This window comes from Hibiscus syriacus, unplaced genomic scaffold (assembly GCF_006381635.1).
Source record: "Hibiscus syriacus cultivar Baekdansim isolate YM2019G1 unplaced genomic scaffold, ASM638163v2 tig00110694_pilon, whole genome shotgun sequence".
NCBI classification, from domain to species: domain Eukaryota; kingdom Viridiplantae; phylum Streptophyta; class Magnoliopsida; order Malvales; family Malvaceae; genus Hibiscus; species Hibiscus syriacus.
This window is the reverse complement of record NW_024062828.1, coordinates 1754461-1770947: the sequence shown is the minus strand read 5'-3', so window position 1 is coordinate 1770947 and position 16487 is coordinate 1754461. Positions and strand designations below refer to the sequence as shown.

Genomic DNA, 16487 nt, shown 5'->3' with positions numbered 1-16487 from the left:
TTTTTGTCATTTTGTTATCTTATTTGTACTAACCTATTTTTATGTTGTTTTTCTCTTTGTCTGCATTGCATGATCATGACATATTCAAAAGGTGTTGATTTGTTAGTGGTCATCATAGTAAAAGGTTTTCATGATGGACAAGGGGTTTCGTGATCAAACAGACTATAACACAGTCAAGAAATGGCATCCTGAGAAAGCTTCGAAAATAGTGGAGAGTTGCGCACATAAAGATCATATGTCTGAGGAAGAGCACAATGAGATAAGAGAGATTAAAGATAAAATGTCCAAGATGATGGTTAGAATAGATGTTTTATCCAAAGGAAGAGAGACTTCTACAAAAGAAAAGAAAGAACTCAATGAAAACAATCTCACGGTGTTAGATACGCAAGAGACTACTTTAGAACCTGTTGATTCTAGTCAGTATGAGAAATCACGCACGATCATTGTTCGTATCAACAAGTTGTTTGGAAATGTCAAGGAAATAGTGGCAACTATAGAAGTTCAGAAGGATGAAAAGAAGCCATGTAGTCAGAACTCGTGGATGTTTGATAGTCTACTCCCAACATCAAAGGAAATAAAACTAGAAACTCCAATTCAACCCAAGTTGAGAGGTGGCTCTCGTTGTGATTCCATCCCAATATCATATAAGGAATTGTACGATGAACTATTAGAAGCCCAAGAAGTGGCCCCGCATTATGTGAAACCTCTGCAGCCTCCATATCCAAGCTGGTATGACGTCAACGTTTGTTGTGAATATCATGTTGGAATTCAAGGACATTCTATTGAGAATTGTTCTACCTTCAAACGCCCAGTCCAACTTCTTCTAGATCATGGAGTATTGGAGTTTGAATTGAAAGGACAACCCAGTTTGTAAACAGATTATCCTGTTGGGTTTGAACCAAAAGTGACCAAAGGTAAGGGTATCAGTGAGGACATCCAAGAATAAGATTGTTTGCCAAAGTACGAAGCTCAGATTCATCATTTAAGAAGTGAAAATAATAAGTTATGGAGAGATGGAAACCATGCGAGATGATTTTCAAAGGATCAGTCAAGCTTTCAAATTTGCTGGCATAAGAAATGTCCCAGAGGAGTGGATAGTATGAGTCGCTAAACTGAAGACTGATAATAAACAGTGGAGAAAGAATTGCAATATGCACGAAGGTCGAGCCGAGAAGTTTTTCTCATGATTTACAGATTGCATAAAGAAGGAACAATATAGTTGTTGATAATTTGGAAAAATATCAAGCCAAAATTCAGACGTTGAACATATCCATTGCCAATATGGAAATCTCATATCAGCGCCACAAGCGGGAGACTGACGCTGAGCTAGAAGCCACTAGAGCCAAGAACAAGAAGTTAATGAAGATTGTAGATGACTGTAGTGACCTTATGCAAGAGTTTCATAACCACAATGACTTTCTTACATGAAAAAATCAATAGCAGTGTCTACAGCTCCGGGAATCGACACTCAAGATAGAGAAAATGGACAAAGTCATTAAAGAAGTTATGACCCAAGCAAGCGATGTAGCTCACAAATGGGTTGTTTTAGCTGGCTTTACAAGATAATTGAAGCATATTGACAACTCAACACCCGAGCATGAATGGAAGTTAAATTGGCTTTTGAATGAGATAGAAAAGTTAGGAGCGAAAGCTGTCCATTATATGTAAAGTTTGTTTGATGTATCGCGACCTTTGTGTCTAATGAAAGTTATTTTAAGATGATCACTCTGGATGACACCTTTTGTATTTGTATTTGGCATTTTCATTTTCATTGCATGTATTTATTTAAGTATTTTACATGCATTAATTATAAAAACACGGTAATAACTTATGGAAGGTTATGTGACAATAATAACAAGATCATCTATTAATACTACTTCCTCATCGTCATGAACAAACAAATGGAAACAATGGAGCAATCTCATAAGGGATCACAAGATCAGTTACAAGAGAAGTTAGTCGGGTCACAACAAGATACGAGGAATCAAGCATCGGGTTCTCTGTAAGAGGTATCAAATCAAATGATCCAGGTGTTGGCAACTAAGGCTACTGATAGAAAGGAAATCGTTGATAAAGGATACCAGTCTCATCAAACTATTACGTCGAGAATCATAACCTACCCTGGAGCTTCTAACTCAAACCAAGGGAAGAGCCTCGTCAATTATGAGCAATTTGAAGACAAATTCAGGTGGTTGAATGAAGCCATTAAAGATATGAAGGTTGTTAATGCCCCTCACAAGGAGTTAGAAATTAGAGAACTCAGTTTGGTCCCTGATTTGGTCATCCCACATGAATTTAGGGTGCCTAATTTTGAAAAATATGATGGCACTAGTTGTCCCCTAATTCATCTAAAGATGTTTTGTAGAAAGATGAAAGGGTACCTAAATAATGACAATCTGTTGATTCATTACTTCTATGATAGTCTTGCTGGGCCAGCTATAGTATGGTATAACCGTTTGAACAAATAACAGATCAAGACATGGGTCAGCCTAGCTGATGCTTTTCTAGGACAATATCAATATGTTAAAGGCTTAGCCCCAAAACATCATGACCTTCAAAGGATAAGAATGAAAGCTACTGAGAGCTTTAAAGAATATGCCCTAAGATGGAGAGGAGTGGCAGCACAAGTTCAGCCTCTTTTGTTAGATGAAGAAATATCATATATGTTTCACGATTCTCTTCTAACTCCTTTCTTTGAGTTAATGCTGGGAAAGTCGATGAATAACTTCAAGGATCTTATGACAGCTGGGGAGTTAATTGAGGATGCAATCAGCAAAGGAAACTTGAAAGACACTTCTAAAAACCCAACCGATCAAAATGAACAAGCTGATGAGGTGAATGAATGTTACGTCCAGAGCTCTCACAGCCGTAAAAGAAAAGGGGTGGCAGGTTACTCGAGTCTTCCAAAGAAAGTCCCAAGATTGAAAAATACTTTGAAAGTGTTCCAAACTTCTATCTCGGATCTATATCCCCATTTGGTTAAAGGTCAATATATCACACCAAGGCCAGTGAAAATGCAACCAGACCCTTCTGCTCACAACTATGATCAAGATGGTGTCTGTGATTTCCACTTGGGGGTATTGGGGCATTTTATAGGGAATTGTAGGCCATTGTTAAAAGTGATAGAGATGCTTGTGGAAAATGGGACATTGACACAAGAATTGGTGAAACGGTGGATGACGAGCTCGAGTGGGGCATCAGTGCACATAATGTAGCATCCGTTTGGGTTAGGTGTTGCTACGTTAGATGAGTAATGGGGCATCCTAATTAGGAAGAGATCATTTCATTCATCATGAAGCTTTATTTCATTTGCAACATCATGTTTGAACTTGTTTTTCATCATTTCTCAGTTTTTTTGTAATGATATTTAAATGAATTTATACTACTTTAAAGATGGTGAGCATTGAATTAAATTTGCAATTTGAAATTCTTTGAATATCAACTGAATTAAAAAACTCTGTAAATGGTCAGAGTTATTGTTCTTTGACAAAGTGACATGATTGAAAACTGGTAAAACAAGGACCCTGGACCTTACCCCTAGGATATACAATCGAACACCATACCCTTTCTTGCAGGATATAACCTTCTCCTCTTATAAGGGAATGAACAAGAGGCTTGGTATTCAGGTATGTATAGGAGCGGACAACGTGAGGCATCTTTTGTGTATGATGTCATGAAACTGAATAGACCACACTTTTTTTGATGACGTTCAATGATGATTATGATCTTTACAGATGGAATAATCGAGTAGGTGAATCTAGTTTAGGTCAATTGCTTGGGAACTAAACTCTAACGATGAGATTTTCTGACTTTCAACAACACCTATACTATGACATGTTCTTCTTGACAAGCTTATGAAATTGAATCTGTATACCTAGATTATAATATTATATGTATACAATAAAGCTTGAGCTGTCCCTCTAGAGCAATTGGTTAAACGCCCCAGCTTTATGGATAGAATTCAGCTAGCTTGATAAAAGTGATTATATTATATGTATACAATAAAGCTGAGCTATTCCGCTAAAGCAATTGGTTATATAGGAAAGTCGAAAGCCCTGGCTTTATGAATAAATTATATTCAAACCATGACCTTGATCGGGTATATAGTAATTTGGTGTATGCTCCACTGTGATTGTCAAGTCAAAGACTTTGTGATGAGATGAACCCTTCAGCTAGCCCGATAGAGGCAAATTACAATCAAGCTGATTTCAGCTAGCCAGGCAATAGAAAATTAAATCAATTTTATAAATAAGGAGTTTTGGTAAAGATGTACTAAGGGAGTCAAGTAACACCTGTTATAGTCAATTTCACACGAGCACTCAGAAATTTCATTTTTAGATCGATATTTCTGCTCTGCCTTGGTTAGAGGAGTCTACGAAGCTTGAACAAATGGAAGATTTCAGAGAACTGAAATAGAAGTGTTCTAGAAAGTTTAGTAATTGATTATGCTAGTTGCATCATTTTATCCATATCCGATTAAAATACCAAGCCAGAAGGAGGGGCATGTTGTGATGTTCACAAGGACCGAGAAAGAAATGTAAGTTTGTTGGCAGAAACATTAAAAAATAGGAAGCCAACCCATCAATTTTGACACTTGTCAAAGAGCTATAACTTTGAAAACATTAAAGAGCTATTGATTATTTTAATATTCTGTGAACTCATGGTTATAATTTGATTCGATTGTGAGCTTGAATTAAGGGGAAATATTTTATAAAATTCTTTCATTTTTGATCCCTATAATAATAGAAAAGGGAAAAACATTTTCAAACATGACAGTCTCAAATGTGAAAGGTTCTTGAAGCTGGTGAGACTCATTTTGCCTCTATTGGAGAATATGAATAAGCGATTCCAGAACATGAAGCATTCCACAATCTTGAAGCAAATGGTCCAAGAGAACATAATAAATGAAGAATAGAACTTATAACATTTCCTTGTGACGTTGTCAATTACCCATCAAGAAGAAGATGATCTCATTATTCAGAAGGGGCACATATTACAGCTTGTATAAAATGCAAGACATTTTGTTAGAAAAATTGGTCACTTCTTAAGTGTTTGTGACAATGTGAAGAGGCGCCCTCAAACTATTTGACAACACTATTGTGTAGTGACACCAGAATGAGAACATTCAAGTTAGGATATGTTGGGCACGAAGAAATCCATGAGTACCCACTTAGGGGCATGACCAGAAACCCAGATCATGTTGGGGTGACAAGATTCATACCAAGAAGATATTGAGAATGAGTCTCACGACTTGAAGCGTCAGGGGCAGACCATGAATTTGAGTAGAGTTTACCTTGTAAAGAAAATCAACCGAGCATCAATCAATGGCAGAGTCCTGAAAGAACAACTCAGAAAGCGTAATTGAGCCAAGGACGAAAATGGGGCAACACAGTGGTATTTCTGATCATAGCAAGAAGTTGAGAGAGAAAGTGATTTCTCTGAAATGAAGATAGAAAACGAAGACAACAAGAAGATAGAAGAAGATCAGAAGGCTCTTCAAAAATGCAAGTAAGAAATTATGAGTTGTTATACGGATATTTAAAGCAAACCCTGGAAAGGAATGATCAAGTAGAAGAAGACTAAGTTCGCCACTTTGAAGTCAAATGAAGATTGAATCAACATTTATTCATTCATAAGAACATCATTTGCATAAAAGAAAATGCATTACACTGATACATTTAATTGTATTCGTGTTTCATGCATAAACACATGGTTTTGAAAGATCTTCCAGTGAAAAGAGAAGATGCAGGATGTTAAAATCCCAAAAATTGAAAGGTAGAAGTTAAACATAAAATACAGGGAATCATGTTTAGAGAGGCAGAACCTGAGAAATGCAGGGGTCAATCCATAAAGGAAGCATTGCTTGGAAGCAGGGCAAGTGGCCCGACCATTAAGTCATTTTATGAAGTGAAATGAGAATGATTTCTCATTAAAATATAAAGTTTGAGATTTTGAAAAATAAGAAAGGTTTCTTATCCAGTAAACAATTTAAGTCATTTGGGACCATCAGTAAGTCTTTCGAGCATGATGATTAAAAATCCTTTAGATCATCTATAAGCCTTTAAAGCAAGATGATAAGTCTTTCGGGCCATCCATAAGACCTTTGGGTAGGATGTTTTCACATGAGTTTGAAAAATAAGAAAGTGATGTTTTAAGAAAATGAAACATTTGAAAACTAAAAAGGATTTTTTTTCCAAAATTTCGCACTTAGTAAGTCCTTCGGGCCATCAATAAGTCTTTCGAGCATGATGCTTAAATCCTTAGGGCCATTAGTTAGTCTTTCGAGCATGATGATTAAATCCTTAGGGTAATTTGTAAGCCTTCAGGGAAGAGTAGTGAAGCAAACCCATCAGTAAGTGTCATCAGTAAGTCTTTCGAGCATGATGATGAAGTCCTTCGGGCCATCAGTAAGTCTTTCGAGCATGATGATTAAATCCTTCGGGAAATTTGTTAGCCTTCACGGAAGAGTAGTGAAGCAAACCCATCAGTAAGTTTTTTGAGCATGATGATGAAGTCCTTCGAGCCATCAGTAAGTCTTTCGAGCATGATGATTAAATCCTTCGGGTAATTTGTACGCCTTCACCGAAGAGTAGTGAAGCAAATCCATGAGCAAGTCTTTCGAGCATGATGATGAAATCCTTCGGGTCATTTGTATGTCTTTCGAGCAAGATGATAATTCCTTCGGGCCATTTTAAGCCTTCTCGGAAGAGTGTTAGAGCAAACATCATATCATTAGATGTGAGAGGAAAGCGAAGGTTCTCGAGTACAAAGAAGTTGATCAATTGATTAAAAGGAAATGTGTACGGGGAGTCATTAACCAATTCAAAGTCCCAGGAAGAGATAGGTTCAGATGGCAGTCGAGTCCAAGAAGATTCTTATATCTAGTTGTTGCGAGACAAGCTCCCACAAGAGAAATGGATTCTCAACGATTCTCTTAAATTCTAATTTTTTAAGTATAATGTTTTTCAAATCTTCAAGCATACATTAATGAGTGGCAACGTTTGATTTTCAGGTTTAACCCTCGAAGTTGAGCCTTCATGGAAGAATAGTGAAGCAGAATCACACCAGAAGATTGTTTGAGTTCTACTCCCTGAAGCAAGATGGAGCGAACCCGTAGACAGAAGATTGTTCGAGTTTTACTCCCTGAAGCGAGAGGGAGCGAACCCATAGGTAGAAGATTGTTCGAGTTCTACTCCCTAAAACAAGAGGGAGTGAACCCATAGGCAGAAGATTGTTCGAGTTCTACCCCCTGAAGCAAGAGGGAGCAAACCTGTAAGTAGAAGATTATTCGAGTTCTACTCCCTTAAGCAATAGGGAGCGAACCCGTTTTTAGAAGATTGTTTGAGTTCCTTAATCCTTGAACAAGAGGGAGCAGACCCGTCATTTGAAGATTTTTCAAGTTTTATTTATCCCGAAGTAACAGTGGAGTGCTTTAATCGTTTGAAGTTATCAGGACCGGACAAACTCGATCATCTTTTGATCTTTTCTCTATTCTTGTTACACGATAATGAGCAAAGAGGGGCAGCTGTAGATACTCGATTTGTCCGGGGTTATGTCGGAGAAAACCCGAAGTAATGGCAACCTAACTCGACCCCAAACCAGTTGAAGGTCCAACTCAAGCCCAACTACCCAGCAGAGCAGCATCCAAGCCTCCCGTCCGTGAAGTCCTGTAAAATTGAAAAAAAAGTTATCGGGAGTTTAAAAAAATTGTAAATGGGGTGAGGGTCGGTTTTAAAGATTAACCACCAGAGATTAGGGGGGAGATCAGATTATCAACCATCACAAAATTACACAGAGGGGGGGAAACACAGGCAGAAAAGAAGTTGAATCGAGAGAACAAGGAGAGTTGGAGAGCATAGAGAAGAAACAGAAAAAACACGAAAAATGAGGAGGGAGATATCAACCATCAACCATTACGTGGAACAGGGACCATTTTCATTTTTTTACACAATAAGAGCAAAAACGAAAACAGTGAGTGTAAAGATTTTCTTTTTCCCTAGTCAAAAATTGAACGATGTAACAAAGGGATTCGACCTTTTTTCGAAAAGCAATAGAAGTGATCTTGGAAAGTAAACAGGGGCTTCTACTTCGATATACAGGACATAAGTGCCTATTCTTCAAGAGGTATTCAACCATTCCCTTATTTTAGTACCAATTTTACATTATTATTATCAGCATGCTCGAACCAAACAAAATGAAAGAGTAGAGAAAGATTGTTTACCCTTTAGTCTTAGTGGTTCCATCCTATTCGTTCGGGGTCCAATTGATGGAGATAGAGACTGGTGTTAGTTTTATGAAAACAAAAAAGTCTAAAATTAAATAACAAACCAGAAAATGAAAGTAAAATAGAGAGAGTTATAATCGGGTTACCTTATTCGTTGGAAGCATTATCGTCAGTTTTTGTCATAGTAGAGAGTGGGTAACGTCGTGTGAGTTTTGAAGGGTAGATGGTGCGAGGGGGTCTCGAAGGGCTCGGTTTAATAATATCAGACGTAGGTGTCGATTTGGAGTGAAGAGGCCATCGAAGATTGATGGCCAAGCATCAACCATGGATCCTTTTGGAGTGAGCAACGCCGCATGAGAGTGAAATGGAGAGCGGCTGCGAGGAGGAAAGCTAAAGTAAATGGGGCTACGGTTCAAATTTGATACCCAAAATATTATATATGTTTATGTATTAAAACGACAGTGTATTGGTGGCTTAGTCAACCCATGTTTTGTGAGTGCCATAATAGTGTGTGAGATCCGTCAATTTTAGTAATGTTACGTTTTAGTCCTCGAATCGAGTCTTATATATTTTTAATATGTTTCTTAATTTTCATGCGCCTCCATTTAGATCACTAGCTCAATTCTTTTCTATTATTTGAATTTAACATGCTATCTTTATTTTATTTCAATTTCATCACTTATTGATTTTGAATTGATCTACTGTATTTTACTGTTATTTCATTTTAGACATGCTATTTCTCATTGTTTTTTCCTTCTTTTCCCCTTTATAATACATGCCCGTGTGATACATTTTTTGGTTTGCTTAAGTTATGGGTGGAATATGCTATAATTGGTGTATTTGGTGATCTAATGTTTAATATGTGTTTAACACATATATATTGGTATTATGGCCTTTATTATGGAAATAACCATATATGTAATGCATGATTTAAATTCCATGTCTTCTAACTCATAAGATGTGCATAATATTATATATATATATATATATACGCATTATATAATTTTTTTTTAATTTATTTTAAGGGTAGTTTATATATAATGTGTTCTTGTCTTTAAATTATATTTACTATTCTAGTGGTTATTAAATCACAATACACTTTTTTTTTGCACGATTTGTATGGTAACCTCATTTGCATAACTCGACATATTACATAATAAGATTAAGGGTAATACACTTTTAATTTAAAATTGTTTTAAGTGGGTTGTCATAACGCATTTGAGGTCCGCTTTTAATGATTTTAAAATAAAAGTGTATCCCATTAGTGACGCCTAAATATTGATCCATCACTTTAAAATTTGGGAATGGAAGAAAAAGAAATGTTCGACTATTTAAATTTATCGAGAAAATGTTGTTATAGCTTTTAAGATCTGGTCTCGATATTTGTAAATAATCGAACATTTTTTATCTTTCTAAAACGACTTGGTAATTTTAATTTAATTTATTTGGGTGCTTTTGAATATTATTAAATTCACATCTTTGTTTTATGGGATCAAAAGTCAAATTAAATTCGAATTTCTAAGGTTCATTACAAAGACGTTAATTAATCGACTAGGTACCGATTTAGGGCGTTGTGGGGGTGCTAATCCTTTCCCATACGTAATAGACTCTCGAACTCGATTTTGGTAACGCAGACTTTAACTTGTTGTTTTAATTAAAATTAATTTTTATTTAAAATAACAAAAATGTTTTTGGGTACCCAATCACACCCTAATCAAAGATTGGTGACGACTCTTCGAACCGTATTTTTTCGATCATAAAGGAAATCTAAAATTTTTCGAAACGATAGTGTCTTTTAAATCGTATTTATTTTTAAATTAAAAAGAAGATAATTAAAAATTAATATAGTTTTTACCTTTTTCACCTTTTAGGAAAAAATTGTTTCGACATATGTTCAAGAGGAAGAGAAGAAAGATGAGGCAAAGATCTAAGTAGTTTCTTTCTGTTTCTGTTATTGCATTAAAATAAACAAAAGGAAGGAGGAGAAGAAATTAAAAGAGAGGGATTGTTGGTTTTGGAACATTCATTTTCATTGCTTTTGATCAGCTATTATTCTATCAATATATCTCCTAACCTCCTCTTTAATCATACGTCGCATGATGTTCAACAAGCATGTTGTTTCCTCCACAGCCGCCGCTCTCTTTTTCTCTTCTCCACCTTCACCACCATCACCGCCTTCCTCACTTTTCGCTACCACCATCTCCTCCTCCACTGCTGCCACGCTCTCTCCTGGCGGAGATAGCGTCAGCAACGTCTTGGGCCCCGATAACCTTACCTCATGCTCCGGCATCATCAATCCTAGACACTGCTTTTTATTCCCTGACTCAGACTCGGACGCATCCTGGCTTCGCCGTTTCACCCCGGAGATTGACTCCGATGACCCGGATGACAACTCGGTTTTTTGTTTCCGATTTAAAGTCGAATTCCAATGATTTTTTATCGCGTTATCCGTACGTCCCGGCAACAACCTAGCAATTGTAGCCCATTTATTCCCGTGAACAGCATGCGCTTGAATAATAACAGCATCCTCTGCAGCTGTAAAAGGACGGTGTTGCACGGCGGGACTGAGCTGATTGCACCACCGTAGCCGGCAAGACTTACCGGATCTTCCAGGGATTGCAAGCTTATCATGGACCAGTTCCGGGCACCATGTTGTTCCACTAGCTTGATCAGGTTAGCATCTTCTTGTGGGCTCCATGAACCTTTGACACGTTCACCATAATTGATCATCTTCAACAATGTAAAAGAAAAAAAAAACTCAAAATCTATGATCAAAGCTTGATATTTTGAGAAGAGAAACAGCGTTTTAATTTTAAACGGAGGTTGTTGGTTGTGTGAGCCGTAAAACTGTTTCAGTTTCTCTCTTGATATTTATAATAATAATAAATAAACTGTTTTTAATTAATAAATCAGTTCAGTTGAGTTTGTTTTCATGGATACAGTTGGTTTGGAAGTGGCAAGGAAGTTATAACTGCCTCTGTTTCAAAACCAGAAATAAATATCTTATTTTCAAATTATTTTAAGAAATTGTATGATAATGATTTTTACATTATAATTATATATCTTACCTAAATCGTGTTTAAAGTATTATATTAATATATTATATTCACCAATAATTAATTGATTTAGTGAGATGCACGAATCCTAGTGACCTTGGTGTAAAGGAATTGTTGTTATTTATTGAGGATTCGAGTTCAAGCACCAACAATATTAGAAGTATGAGCGTTCAACGTCAAATGGTTGAATTTATCTTTAAAAAGATACTACCTTACGCCTACACACACAAAAAATGATCTAGTGAGATACAACGCTAAGGGGTTGTTTGTTTACTTCAGAATGATTAAGCGCTGAATGATTCAAATATTGAATGATTCAGAGGCTCTGTATGAATTAACTCTGAATGTGACATGTTGTTTGATAATGACTTTGAATAATTAAGAATGTACTTCTGTGCTGAATCATTCAGCACTGTTTTGCTGAATCAGTCAGCACTGAATCATTCAGAGGTACGAAACAAACACGCTGAATGCTGAACGGTTCAGCATTCAACACTGAATGATTCCATTAAAAGGCAAACAAACAGTCTCTAAATCTTTTAAGAAATCATTTTTGGGTAAATTACGCATTTAGTGTTTAAACTATCAATTTTGATTCATTTTAGTAGTTAAACTTTCAATTTTTTAAAATCATACTTAACGTTTAATTTTTGTTTCATTTTAGTACATCGCCGTTAGAAACTTAACAAGTGATTTGCACATGGAACCTTCTTTATGGATAAATTGCATCATCATCACTTAACTATCTTCTCACTCTTATTTTGATCGCTAAAGTTTAATTTTTTTAATTTAATTGCTTAACTTTCAAATTACTCCTAATTTAATCACTCTAACTTTCAATTTTATTTTCTTATTTTTAATTATATATTACTCCCTCTATCCTATAAAAAATGTCCCTTATTGACTTTTTAAAAGTCAAAATTGTTAAATTTGACCATGAGTATTTTAAATATTTAAATAATTAAATTTTATAAAATATATATTTAAAAACTACTTGATTGAAGATTTTTAAAATATATTTTTGTATATTTTTATCAATAATAAATTTTAAACAAAAATTAGTCAAAGTTTAAAAATTGACCCCAAAAAAATCAATAATGAACATCTTTTATGAGACAAAAAAGTAATAAAACAAAAAAATGTCATGTCACAAAAATTATTAATAAAATAAATTCGAGTAATTAAAATATGATCAATTTGAAAATTAAGTAGTTAAATTGAAAGTTTTAAATTTTAGTATCAAAATATGAGTGAAAAGATAATTAAGTGTTGAATTATATAATTTACTAATAAAAAAATTAGTGTCGTTAAATTTTCAACAATGAAATATTAAAATGAAACAAAAATTAAAAGTTAGGTATGATATAAAAAATGAAATTTTAGATATTAAAATAGATCAAAACTGATAGTTTAAATACTAAATGCATAATTTACTCTCTTTTTTTTTTTTTTTACAGTTAGATCGCACTTGTTTCCAACCAGAAGCTTGTTCACTTGTAAAAGCCTGTTGATATTCGTCTTAGAATTCATCATGTTAAGATTAGCTGTGTTAACTTGTAATTCCTGTTGACATTCATCAACACATTTGTCAGCAGTACAGAACTTTATTTCTAAATTATATTTTTTTAGTTGCCCTCCCGGTTCGATGCTTCGTCTTGACTAATCGTGAACGATTCATGTCGCACATGACTTTGGTGGGTGAATCTTCCCGTAGGGATCTTCCACATACACAAATACTCGAACTTGAGACTTTACTTAAAGCATTGATAATAAAACATCCTGTTTTAAACAAGCCAGACAATATACGAGGCCAAAAATGTTAAGCATTGATAATAAAACATCATTATCACAATTGTTTTTTACATCCATGTATACATCAACAGTACCTGAAATCAAAGATGCCATGCCATCTTCAGTGATGGTGCTTGAACATTTGAACCTTATTGTAGCCCTAGTACTCATTAAAATGTATAGCCCCAACTTTCCATACTATGTAAGTTGTAGTGAACATTACTGTGCTGATAAAGACCACCGAGAAGATGATGAGAAGGAGATCGTTTCCTCCTGGAAACTGAAACGTGAGGCCTGGCTTTGGTAATCCTCGCTTGCTGTCATCGAACAAATTCGTAGGTGCTTCAGGAAGTCGACTTCTCTTTTTCCCCTTATCACCTTCCCTCATAGCATCCAATACTTTACTTCCCATCTCTGATTTTGATGGCTTCGACTCTGTATAACGGCTGAGAACCCGAGCTGCCCTTAATCTTTCTTTAGCTGTTAAAGAAACTTTTCTTGTCGTAGACTGCAAGTTTGGAGACGATGACACATCCTGCTCTGGAATTGAAGAAACCATTGAACCATTACTAGCCTCAGAGTTTTGAGAGCGCGATTCATCATCCAATGATGGGGGATTCATGGCCGAATCTCGATCATCGGAAACCAGTCTCTCGGCCTCTTCGGAAGCCTTTATGCTGCTATCAGCAGATAGTGGGTCACTGTCCGCGAGTGAAAGACATAGTCCCCATCTTTTTTGGTGTATAAATCCCCCAGAGCCATACATTTGCAAGGGAGAAACGATGGTGTTTGCCTTAAACACTGAAGCTCCAACAGAAGATCTCGTGACATACTGAAATTCGAGTTGCAACTTCAATAGATAAGATAATCCAATACGCATGTATATATAGCCATAAACTACATTAAATAACGCACCAAACACTACTATGAAATGACAAGCTTTCACATATGGAAATGAATTAGGCTAAAATCAATAACCAGAGATCCCCATACTGTTAAGATTAAAGAAAGGAAAAGGAAACCAGACAAAGAAAACAAGTTCTTGCATTAATCCATTCTTGTTTTCATTATTATTGCTTCAACCACTTAAGTTTTCAACTATTGAAAAGGCTATGAAGCAAATACATTTACAAGAAACTGTATAAAACAAGCAGAGAGAAACGAAAAGTAAAGTAGTGATAATTATAAAAGAAGACAAAGATTCGGGTTTCTTACCTTAAAATTGAAGCCGAAGACTGAGTTAAGAGAAATAGCCATGCTTGGGTTTGGAGGCAACCATAGGGGGGAGATATCAGAGAAAAATCTACAGCTAAGAGGAGAGTATTATGTGGCCATGAAGTAACCAAATCGAAAGAGATCAGCTGTTCGATTTTTCCACCACCGCCTTTCAGTGTACGTGATTGACACGCCCTGATTTTTTGCCTTTTATCTTCTCCCTCTGGATATTAACATTTCGGTACCGGTGTATTCAGTTCGGTTCGATTCGATTTTTTATCAAATATTAAGTCGAATCAAAATAAACGGTTTTTTAAAATTTAAACCAAAACCGAAATCGAATAATTAAAAAACCGAAAAAATTGAAATCGATATTTTCGGTTCTGTTCAACTTTTTTAACAGTTCGAATTTTTCAATTCGGTTTGGTTCGGCTTATCTATTTTTCAATGAAAAAATCACTTGAAATTATAAATTTTTTTAAAAAAATTGTCTATTCGGTTCAATATGAAACAAATGAGTTCTATATGAAAAACCCAACTTGAACCGAACTGAATCAAAAGAATTAAAACTTTAAATCGAACCGAAAACCGAACCGTATAATGTCAAACTGAACCGAATCAAACCGTTTTACTCGGTTCGTGTTAATTTTTAGATTTTATCAGTTTCGTTGCTTAGCCCTACATTTTGACACCTAAATAATTATCTCAAAGTATATTTCTGTTAAAATTTTGGCTAAATAAAAAGTAATACCTAAATTATGTGTTTAACATTATTAATGTTATAATTTTAAGTATTTGAGTTGTGACAGTAGTTAAAAAAACTTATTAAATAACACGTATTATGTTTATAATTTTTTAAAATCTTAAATTTTAAAATTATTATTATTATTATTATTATTATTATTATTATTATTATTATTATTATTATTATTATTATCTTTTATCTTTATCTTTAAAAATACCTTAATTTTCTTTTAAAATAAAAGAAAATCTATAATTTTAATCCCTTTATTCCTACGGTCGATCATCTCTGGTCACTAGGAGTGTGTATTTTCAGATATAAGATTTTATCTAATCCGAAATTTTGTATCATAAAATTGTGATCCGTTTCCGATCTAAAAAAATTTGGATATCCGAACTTTTATATATCCGAATGTTCATATCAAATATCTAGATATCCTAATACAAATATAAACTTTAATTTAATAAAAAAAATTATAACTTTATACAATATAGTTTATACCTCTACTATATATTTATCAAAACATATTGAATAATTTTAAAACAAATACTTAATATCTATTTAAAAGATTGAAAAATAAATAATTTAAAAGTTAGAAAAAAATCAAGCTGGGTGGGGGATGCAACTGTTGGGCCAGAATAAAATCATTTAAAGGTCAATTTTTTTGGATTTTCGAATAATCCGAAACTGAAGTTTCAGCGATCCGTATCTAGTATGATTATTTGATTTTTTTTGGATATTCGATTTGAATAATCCAAAATTAAAAGACGGATAAGATATCTGAATATTTAGATCGGATCAACAGATCAGATTTTTTTCACACTCGTACTGGTCACCCGTCCGTTAGGAATGAGCATTCGATCGAGTTGAGTCGAGCCAAATAAAAATTTCGAGTTATCCGAGTTGATGAATCCTATTTTATAACTTGAACTGAACTTGAAATTTTTTCTTATCAAGTCGAGTTTTCAAGTTTCTGTCTAAATTTAATTATAAATAATTATAATATTATGATATTATTTGATTTCAATACATATATATTTCTTCATTTTTCTTTCGTATATAATATACATAATAGTTGTGCTTAAAAAGGCTAATGTTGTGCTTGAGGATAATCAATATTTGCACCAGTTGGAAGAGGCTAAGGAAGTGATTTAACATGTTGATAATATTGTCATAACTATTTTTCGGGTGAAACAATTATTTATTGTTTTAAAAAATAGTTACGACTTTAATTTTGAAAAATTAGGGATTTTGAAATTAAATTGAAAGAGTCGACATCAACCTTTGGGTTAGGTAGGTCAAATACCTAAAAATGACTTTTAAAAACAATTTTAAGAAAAATTATTTTTAAGACAAAAAATTGGTTTGCGTTTACAAAGATTCGATTAAAACGAGTTCGGGAGTTGGTTATAGTCAAGGAATGATTAATACACTTAAACTGCCCTTTCGGTACCATTTA

The 16487-nt window shown here is 34.5% G+C and overlaps 1 protein-coding gene and 1 pseudogene across 2 annotated transcripts; both read right to left on the bottom strand.

Moving 5' to 3' along the window:
* Positions 1 to 10247: 10247 nt before the first annotated feature.
* On the bottom strand, positions 10248 to 10963 carry LOC120138522 (annotated as a pseudogene).
* A 1960-nt stretch (positions 10964 to 12923) lies between these two features.
* Positions 12924 to 14438, bottom strand: LOC120138501. 2 transcript variants are annotated; one of them, XR_005517543.1, is made up of 3 exons: positions 14287 to 14438; positions 13167 to 13903; positions 12924 to 13059 (listed from the first exon to the last, which is right to left on the bottom strand). XR_005517543.1 is itself a non-coding variant. In XM_039153949.1 (2 exons), exons 1-2 carry the CDS (start codon positions 14326 to 14328, stop codon positions 13232 to 13234), a joined length of 714 nt encoding a protein of 237 aa, XP_039009880.1. In that variant the 5' UTR covers positions 14329 to 14438; the 3' UTR covers positions 13084 to 13231. The 2 variants fall into 2 exon arrangements, 1 of the variants encoding a protein (XP_039009880.1); XM_039153949.1 differs by lacking the exon at positions 12924 to 13059 and having other exon boundaries at positions 13084 to 13903.
* Positions 14439 to 16487: the final 2049 nt, after the last annotated feature.